The sequence below is a fragment of the Myodes glareolus genome, chromosome 7 (assembly GCF_982192425.1).
Source record: "Myodes glareolus chromosome 7, mMyoGla1.1, whole genome shotgun sequence".
Classification (NCBI taxonomy): domain Eukaryota; kingdom Metazoa; phylum Chordata; class Mammalia; order Rodentia; family Cricetidae; genus Myodes; species Myodes glareolus.
Window position 1 is genome coordinate 53,268,870 of NC_142032.1, and position 10,324 is coordinate 53,279,193.

The following is a 10,324-nucleotide window of genomic DNA, read 5'->3' on the forward strand; positions in this document are numbered from 1 at the left end:
CAGAGAATTCTCAATAGAAGAAATTCAAATGGCCAAACGACAATTAAGGTCATGTTCAACCTCCTTAGAGATCAGGGAAATGCAAATCAAAACAACTTTGAGATATCATCTTACACCTGTCAGAATAGTTAAAATCAAAAACACCAATGATACCCTATGCTGGAGAGGATGTGGAGTGAGGGGAACACTCATCCATTGTTGGTGGGATCGCAAAATTGTACAACCACTTTGGAAATCAGTGAGGCGGTTTCTCGGGAAACTGGAAGTCAACCTACCTCAGGATCCAGCAATATCACTCTTGGGAATATACCCAAGAGATGCCCAATCATACTACAAAAGCATTTGTTCAACTATGTTCATAGCAGTACTATTTGTAATAGCCAGAACCTGGAAACAACCTAGGTGCCCCTCAAAAGAAGAATGGATAAAGAAGGTGTGGCACATATGTACTTTAGAGTTCTTAGTCAGTGGTAAAAAAACAATGACATCTTGAATTTTGCATGCGAATGGACTGAAATAGAAAACGCTTTACTGAGTGAGATAACCCAGACCCAAAAAGATGAATATGGAACCCTGACTGCTCTTAGCATTGGAGATGGAGGGGGGCAGGAGGGGGTGAGTGGGAGGGAAATGGGAGGTGGGGAGGAGGTGAAAATTTTTAATAAATAAATGAACAAATAAACAAAGGATTTTGTCTCTCTGGCTCACATACACATTTTCCCCTTCTTTTTTATACTGGAATCAATTTTGTTTTTCTTCTCCTTGTGTCACAAACGTGACACTATCCACAAACATCCTGTCTACAATTTGATTCAATCTCCCTACCTCTCCCACCATTTTGGATAATAGCAGGTGGTATTTTTCCTTTAAGCATATCCTATCCTGTTCCCTCTAGAAGCTACTCCCAAATCTGCTCCACCACCATCCACTTTTTCCAGACAACAGTACCTTCTCCAAAATGCTGCCCCATGCTCTGTAGAGGATAGTGCCCTGAACCAATGGCATCATTGTTCTCATTGATAAAGTACTGTTCTTCCCACATATAACTCTCACCTGCTCTCTTGCTCGCTCACTCTCTCTGAAATCTTACATTTATTGCTTGGGTTGTATAGACTCTCAAATTAAAACTGACCTATACAAGACCTGGGACAAAGCATTCTCTAAACTAAATGTACATTCAATGAAGGTTACAGTTCATAGGAGATATCTTTAAATTACGTCTTCCACAACAGACTGGTGTATGTTTTAATGCCTGGAAGAAAACTCCCACTGGATTTTTTACCTGAATATTTCTTTTTTGTGAAAGCGTGCTTCTCTTTACATAACTTGAAGTTTTAGGTGATTAAAAACAATGAATTTTATTATGGATTTTCACACAGATGCATCATTTTACTTTGGTTATCTGTTCACATCCACGCCCTCCTTTCCCTTCTTCACTACAGATAATAAATCCTCCACTTCCATGTCACACTAATATAGATAGATACATACATATATGGTGTGTATATTATAGAAAATGTGATGTTTCTCTTTCTGGCTTCAACTCTTTTGTTTAATTTGATAATATCCTGGCCCATTTATTTCCATGCAAGTGACATAATTACATTGTCCTTTGAATAAAACTCCATTGTGTATGAATGCCACATTTTCTTTGTCTAGTTATCTTCTCATAAACATCCAAGCTGATCCAATAGTTTGGCTATTTTTACTAATGCTATAATAAGTATGGATGTGCATGCCATTTGTGACATTCGATTATATACCCACATGATCTAACTGGATTTCATAGTAATTTTGTGTTTGTTTTCATTGTTTTTGTTTGTTGATTTGCTTGTTTTTTAACTTGAGGGACTGTCATACTAATGTCCACAGATTCAGCAGCAGAAAACTCCCACAAATCAGTGGTTATATAGACTATTTGGAAGGGTTACTTACATGCTGAATCTGCTGTCCTGATAAATCTTCAGCAGAGTTTTATCTATACTCACTTTACCATGGGTAAAAGGAAGCTCAGAGAGACAGAACAGCTGCTCCATGATAAGACATGGTAAGTCATGAGCAGACGCTATCCCCAGGATTTGAAGTCACATCTGCATGAACCACAGGTCACTCACCCTACGCCATCATCCCTCCCACCCATGAAATAATAAGGATCCCTAATAGTTGACAGTGTCCTTGATTCAAGAGAGGTGACACCCTAGACCTTTAACACAGAAGGAGAAATGTGTTTAGCTATCTGGAATGAACAGTGAATGTTCATCTTATAAAATGACTCTTTGTAAGACTCTTCAGTAAGGATCTGTGGACAATAAACTTCCTCTGGAAGTCAAAGAAGAAGAGGGTCAATAGGAACTCTACCTACAAAAGGGTGTGTGGTTGTGCACTGACCCTAGCCACTGGGCCCATCAGGAACAGATGTAAATAAAATGAATCTGCTTAAAATTGGAAAATAAAAAAAGAACAAGAAAAAGGCATAGGCAAAGAAAGATGAAGAAGGAGAAAAAAGGGAAAGAATGAAAGGAGTGAGAAGAAGATGAAGAAGGACCCAGACGACAGAGAGGAGCAAATGAAGGAGAGGGGGTATGAAGGGGAAGAGAGTATCTTTTCAAAATTCAAACTACAATGCTGCGATCTGCAATATTTTTGGAAGAGCTCAGTGAAAGGTCACCAGTTGTCATTCTTAATAATTTGTTTCCTTGTTTTGTACAAACAAATCATAGGCTTCCTTGGCTCTGTTTCATGTTCTCTTGTCTTGTCTGCTACAATGCCACGTTGCTCTTATGACTTGCGTTCTTATTTCCTGGGTGATACTAAAGTGCCTGCCCAAGAAATAAATAGTGGAGAGCTGAGGTCTCAACTGCAGAAAGTACCTGATCTCCATCTTGTACCAAAGACCAACCCACAAGGGCTTCCTCAACATGAAGCTGGTCCTGGTCTTCCTGCTGGCCGCCATCCCCATTTGCTGCTATGCCGGCGCCGACAGTGAGTTCTGTGGAGGGGTGGGTGGTGGGTTCTGTGGAGGTTTGGTGGTGGGTTCTGTGGAGGGGTGGGCAGTGAGTTCTGTGGGGGATGGGAGGTGAGTTCTGTAGAGGGTTGGGAGGTGAGGACTGTGGAGGGGTGAACGGTGGGTTGTGTGGAGGGGTGGGCGGTAGATTCTGTGGAGGGGTGGGCAGTGGGTTCTGTGAATGGTGGGCGGTGAGTTCTGTGTAGGGTTGGTTGGTGAGTTCTGTGGAGGGGTGGGCTGCTTTCAGACCACACACTGTTTCTGTTTTATGGGAAGAAGCCCTAGTGCCTGAGCTCTAGAACTTGCCAACAGTGGTGCAAAGTGTCTGACTCAATAGCTCTGAAACTCAACGTTAGTCCAGATAGTCAAAGAGGCGTCACAGTTGCAGGTTGGGCTACAGCACTGAGCTGTGTGTGATATGTCACTACCACGCAAGAAGTCCCAAGATGATGACAGCTCTCCTAAAATCCATGGCAGGTCTTGGATTTGAATACAAGATATTTTATAGAAAATGGGGAAATATAAGTGACCCTGGAACTAAATGGGTTTCCTAAAAATTATACTTCGGAATCTCTTTAACTGTGGAAGGAGTTATTTCTCAAACTGTAGCATGTAACCTAGGAGTAAACAGTTTGTGAGCCATGACACAGACTGTGAAAGCTTGTTCTGACCCCTTCACATAGGGCCACTTACACCCTAGTCCTGCTGGTACAAAGGAGGAGAGTTCACATTCCCCAAGTCCACTTGAAGTAATAACAGAAGTAAAACTTTGTCCCTGAGAACGCAGTCAGTACAAACATGTCACAAGTGTCATGGACTTTGTATTTGCTTTGTTTATGTTGTCTCCTTCACTTATCTGAGAGGCTGGTGCAAAATGGCAAGAAGACGGAGTTCTCAGTTAACTTGATAGGAAATTCAGGGTTAACCTTGACCTCTTTCTCTTCCACTGGCTGAACAATGACATCACTTCAAGTACAAGAGTTTATAGTTTATGATACTTTTGATGCAGATGATAGAGTTAACAGTGACAATGGCTAATATTTATAAACTACTGTAAAATATTTCACAGGGTTTACAAAATAGTACTGAGCTGCATCATGGCTACAAGAAAGACACAACAGTTCACTGTGCCCCATCAGAACAAAGCTTCTCATTTCTTGTGTGTCATTGCTGAGAAAGGTCAGAGAGGTTTAAGGACACTCTTGGCTTGTTAGGGGCAAGTTTGCAGAAACTAAAGGAATCTTGCAGTCTGCTTCCATTTTCTGCAAGAGATCACTTCAAGTACCAGAGTTTCTGTTTAAGTTGCTCTGTGATTCAGATGCTCGAGTTAACACAACAAAGCTGATACTATTCTAGTCGTGATAGTTATAGGATGTTTGAACATATTCCATGATGTTCTCAAAACAGTAATAAAATGTGGCAGGCTTTGTCCAAATAGAGATCCAAAAAACTTACCATAACCAGCCCAACTGCCTGCCGTCTCTTCAGTATCCTTCTCAGTGAAGGGTCTGTAAGTGTTTGGTTCGGTTCTTTGTGCTGGGATGTCGGCGACAGAGTTTGCAGTTTCTAAGTGGAATCTTGCAACCTGCAGTTTCTGTCCCAGATTTGGCATTGCCCACACCTGTGCTTATCTGTGTCTCTACTTGTACTCAACAAGATGTTTGTGATGAGAGGTAACCCCTACCGAGTTCAGACCTCCAGTGATGAATGCCATGTCTTTCCAGGTTCTAACTGCCTTGCAATGGATGACGTCATTGCACAGCTTATTAACTCATCAGTGCCTGTGGATGATTTTCAGGGAGTGATTAAGTCATATGCACGTCTTCCTTATGATGAAAATGCTGTGAGCAAATTGAAACAATGTTTCCTAGACCAGCCTGAGGAGACTCTGGTCAATGTTAACGTGATGGTGGTAATTATACATTTTCCCTTTTTTGTATTATGTTGCTATGTATTTGTATGATGTACATATATATGCATACGTCATATACATATATGTGCATTGTTATATGTTTATGCACTTATATTTACATATATGCATACATATTTATATTCATAGGTATATATTTCCACTAATGAGGAAAAACAATTTCCAATGTTGTGACTGATAAGGTCCAAACAAACATTGTCTGTGTACTATTTTTGAACAACATAATTTAATTTAGTGGTGACAGTTTGTTCAGGAAAGCCACTGAAAGACACAGTTGATATTCCATATTATTTTGAGGATTTTAAAATAATTAAAGAAAAACACAAGAACCAAGGAGATCACCCTGAGATCACTCTCTAATACATTTCCTCCCAATCACACAAATATAGGTACACACATGCATGCATGTGCATGGGCAAATGTGCACACATGTGCACACACACTCACACATAAGCAAGTCATGACACACATAAAGCCCTCACACTAAAAATTCTTTAGTCAGAGAAAAATACAATTAGCTCTCAAGTAGTCCTGCTTTGTGTCAGTGACCAGAGACCCTTACATTTGGCACCAATTCAAAGCAAGTGAAGAAGACCCCAGTATAAGAATGTCATGACTAAGAGTCTCTTTCAATAATAATAATTATAATAATAATAATAATAATTAATAATAATAATAATCTCTTTTCAAGCATAAAAATGTAGTTCCAAGAATTTATCTAAAGTGTCCCTGTTCCATTTAAGCAACCCACAGGTGCCAATCTTAGGAATATGCCCAGTTTTAACTAAAACCACAGGAATACACAGGGCCTGAAAGTACTGGTGAGGGCTCTCTAGTCGCTTCTAACAAATCTCAGTTTTTAGAGCACAGAGAAATTTTTAAAAGCCACCCTCTCTGTTAAGCAAGGTTTCAATTGAGTGAGAGGTAAGAGAATAGTAGCACAGTAGTATAAACTGAAGGTCATCAGATACCTTCAGCCACAGAGACTCTAGCTTCAGAGTGGGTGTAGAATGAATTCCTATGGAAACGGCTCAGCAGGGGGTTGGAAGTTAGAGGGGAAGGTAATCAAGGGGAATCTTTGAAGAAAGAACCAAAAACATCTGGGTTTGTTACTGTTGTTTTCGTGGTTTCCTGTCTCTTCTTTAATTAATTAATTTATTTATTTATTAATAAAAATTTCCACGTCCTCCCCTCCTCCCATTTCCCTCCCACACCCCTCCCCCTCCCTCTCCAGTCCTAAGAGTGATAGAAAACTTGCACCTGATTGGCCTTTTCTCTGGAAGCTGTCTGGATATTTAATAGTAATTGAAAAATACTGAAAAAATAATTTTAAAAAAATAAGATTTTTTTTCTTTTCAATATTGTGGCTCTCAGTCAAATCATCATGTAAGTCATTTCCTCATTTATTTTCCAGGATGCTGAATACAACAGTAAAGACTGTCCATAGTCTGCCTAAAAGTTCCACAAGACCTCTGGTTCACAAAAATGAAGAGAATGATCATGAGCCAGCAGCTGATACCACAATCATAACTTTTCCTTCTTGATTTTATCTTTCTGCCTATAAAGTGCAAGACTATTGTTGGAATCTCAAAGGCATTTCTTTCTACTCATTAAATTAATTGCAAATATCGATGCTCCTTTGTGTGATCTTTTAAAACTGGGGGTTTAAGAGGCCTGCCACCCTCCACTCTAAAGTGAGAATAAGAAAGGAGGGTGTCTCTCCCTGGCCTTGCTGAGTTCCCTCTCAGGTGAAGAGCTCAGCTACCTTCTCATCACCACCTCTGTTCAGCATCCTTGGCATTATCCTGCTGGGGGTCTGAGGCTGGGATGTGCTCCCAGCCCTGCTGTCACCAGGGCTTTGTGTCTACAAGAATTAGGAAAAAAAGATGGTTCCACATATACCACTCAATCAATAGAGCTCCTCATGTAAATAGGTTCAGGGAAAGAAATCATGATCATCTCAAATGAGGAAAAGGGCTTTTACAAATTTCAGAGGATTTTTGTTTGTTTGATTTTTGGTTTTTTTTGGGGGGAGGGAGTTTCTTTGAGAAGTATTTAAAATACTTCCCTTAATGGAAAAATGTCTTGGTTAACATAGGTATCAAAGGAAATGACAACATAATAAATGTTTCCTATGTTAAAATTAATAAAATAAAATAAAATAACAAGATTCTGATGCAAGAAAAGTAAACTGCTTCTGTTAGGGACCGAGAGAAGCCCCTGAGGAAAGACCAACAGCCAAACAAGCAGTAACAAGAGCGCTTTATTATTTCCAACACTAAGTGGCACATGGCAACAGCACAAAGAAGGTCACAACCTCCTTTTAAGCAGTTAGGGGAATCCCAGGGAGGAGGGATTAATGTAGGGCTGATTGGTGGGGGAAAGATTAGTCTGGGAACTGATTGTTGGGAGGGCTTAGTAGTAAGGGACCTTTGTGTAGCAGGAAAGGGAAAGCTATCTTAAGCTTGTAAAAGGTTGGGGGGCATCTGCTGAGCTAGCAGAAAGGCTTTGGGGGCCTGCAGAGTCAGCAGAAGACTTGGGATATCTGCTAGTTGGTTGCCAGTAGGTAGTGGTTTAATTGAGGACTGCCTGTTTAGTTCTACTCCATTTTAGTGAATCAAAGCTAAGAATTAAATTTCTATCAGGCTACTAGGAGAGCCTGGCTTATGCCCCCCCACCCACAACTCTCTCAGTTTCCTCTAATAATAAGGAAGGAGAGAAGTGTGTCTGTTCTCTGAGTGCTTTCCACTGGGGTGCCTGTAGTGACTGAGCTTAAGAAATGTCTCCCATAGGCTTCTGTGTTTGAACCCTTGGTCCCCAGTTTGTGGAGATGTGAAGTCTTATGGAAGCTTTAGGACAGTAGGTCTCCACCTTCCTAATGCTGCAGCCCCTTAATACAGCTCCCCACGTTGGAGTGACCCTCAGCCCCGCAACCTTAAAGTTATTTTCATTGCTACTTCATAGCTATAATTTTGCGACTGTTATGAGTCGTCATGGAAACATCTGGTATTCGGGGCAGATGATGTGAGATCCCTGTGAATGGTAAAGGTGGAGCTCTGCTGGCAGAAGACATCACTCAGAGGATCTGAGGTTTTAAAGCCTGGCCCCACATCACAATTCCCTTCTTCACAGATGAAAATGTGCACAGTCAGCTTCCTGTCCCACTGCTATGTCACCCTTACCTATCACCTTCCCTTCCTGCTGGGTGGGTGATAGGTAAGGATGGACTCTGTCACTCTGAACTTTAAACCAGAATGAATCCATTCTTTCCTAACTTGCTTCTTTTTTTAATTTACTTATTTATTTATAAAAATTTCCACTTCCTCCCCTCCTCCCAATACCCTTCCACTCCCACCACTCCCTCTCCTCCTCCCTCTCCAGTCCTAAGAGCAGTCAGGGTTTCCTGCCCTGTGGGAAGTTCAAGTTCCTCCCCCCTCCCTCCAGGTCTCGGAAGGTGAGCATTCAAATAGACTAGGATCCCAAAAAGTCAGTACATGCAGATGAAACAAGACCCAGTGCCATTATCAATGACTTCTCAGTCAGATTCCATGTCAGCCACATTCAGAGAATCCGGTTTGATCACATACTCTTTCAGTCCCAGTCCAGCTGGCCTTGGTGAGCTCTCATTAGATCATTCCCCTTGTATCAGTGGGTGAATGCACCCCTCACGGTCCTGACTTCCTTGCTTACGTTCTCCCTCCTTCTGCTCCTCATTTGGACCTAGGGAGTTAAGTCCAGTGTTCCAATGTGGGTCTCTGTCTCTATCTCCATCCATCGTCAGATGAAGGTTCTATGGTGATATGCAAAATATTCATCAGTATGGTTATGGGCCAAGGCCAGTTCAGGCACCCTCTCCTCTGTTGCCCAGGGAACAATCTGGGGACCTCTCCTTGAACCTGGGAACCCCTCTAGAATCAAGTCTCTTGCAAACCCTAAAATGGCTCCCTTAGTTGAGACATTTACTTCCCTGCTCCCATATCCATCCTTCCTCCCTCTCCCCCATCCCATTTCCCCAAGCCATCCCCAATCCTCCCCTTCTTCCTTCTTTCTAACCATCTCCCCTTACTTCCACCTCCAACCCCCCACCCCCGTGCCCCCAAGTTTGCCTGGCAATCTTGTCTACTTCCAATATCCAGGAGGATAACTATATGATTTTCTTTAGGTTCACCTTATTATTTAGCTTCTCTAGGATGGAAATCAGTGTGGCGGTTTCTCAGGAAACTGGGAGTCAACCTCCCTCAGGACCCAGCAATTCCACTCTTGGGAATATACCCAAGAGATTCCCTAACATACTACAAAAGCATTTGTTCAACTATGTTCATAGCAGCACTATTTATAACAGCCAGAACCTGGAAACAACCTAGGTACCCCTCAATAGAAGAACGGCTAAAGAAGATGTGGAACATATACACATTAGAGTTTTATTCAGCGGTAAAAAACAATGACATCTTGAATTATGCATGCAAATGGGTGGAAATAGAAAACGCTTTACTGTGTGAGGTAACCCAGACCCAAAAAGAGTAATATGGTATGTACTCACTCATAAGTGGATTCTAGCCATAATTAAAGGGCTTTGAGCCTCTAATTCATGATCCTAACTTGCTTCTTGTCAGGGAACTTTATCACAGAAACCGAAAACTAGTTTCTAGAGTTGCCTAAATTTTCAGCCAGAAAAACAGCATAAAAATAAATACACTACAAATAACACGGGAAGAAATCAAACTGTCCCTGTTTGAAGATGATATGATTATCTTCATTAATTAAAACAGTCTCGGAGTGCAAAGGGACGGGAGTCCCTTTTTTCTGATAGCCGGCCTGCAGCAAGCTAAGACCGCAGGCAGGGAGTCTTCTGACCAGTGAGGGGATCTGATCCTGTGGAGGGTTGAGTGTGTTGACCGCCATACAACTCCGGTTAGGTACACACGGTATTCCCACCATCCTTATCTCCCTGGCTGCTCCAAAGGGGCAGCTTCCCCCAGCTAATCCCTCTCTTCTGCTACGCCATCCCAGCTTTCTGCCTGGAACCCCTCTCCTCCCCTCTCCCTCTTTCGGGGCTTAAAGTCCTCCATCTCAGCCAGGGTGGGCACCGCGGGCCGGGTCAGGTGGTGAGTGCAAAGGAAAGGAAGTCCCTTTGTTCTAATAGCCTGCCTGCAGCAAGCTAAGGATGCAGGCAAAGTGATTCCTGGATAGCAAGGGGCACTAATCCAGTAGTAGAAGACCCAGCGGAGGGAAGAGCCATTGGAGAGCATCTGAAGGAAGAGATGGGCAGGTGCCAAGGCAAAAATTCCTCCAACAATCTGAAAAACAACATGAAAACACCAGATCCCAGCGATCTTACGACAGAAGGACTTGAACGCCCTATTCCGGAAGAAGTGGAAAACAGTGTCATT

At 42.1% G+C, this 10,324-nt stretch overlaps 1 protein-coding gene across 1 annotated transcript; it reads left to right on the forward strand.

The window, feature by feature from the left end:
* Positions 1-2,802: 2,802 nt before the first annotated feature.
* LOC148121419 (secretoglobin family 2A member 2-like) lies at positions 2,803-6,562 on the forward strand. Its single transcript, XM_087907635.1, has 3 exons — positions 2,803-2,982; positions 4,729-4,916; positions 6,349-6,562. The coding sequence occupies exons 1-3, from the start codon at positions 2,919-2,921 to the stop codon at positions 6,379-6,381; spliced, it is 285 nt and encodes a 94-aa protein (XP_087763761.1). The 5' UTR covers positions 2,803-2,918; the 3' UTR covers positions 6,382-6,562.
* Positions 6,563-10,324: the final 3,762 nt, after the last annotated feature.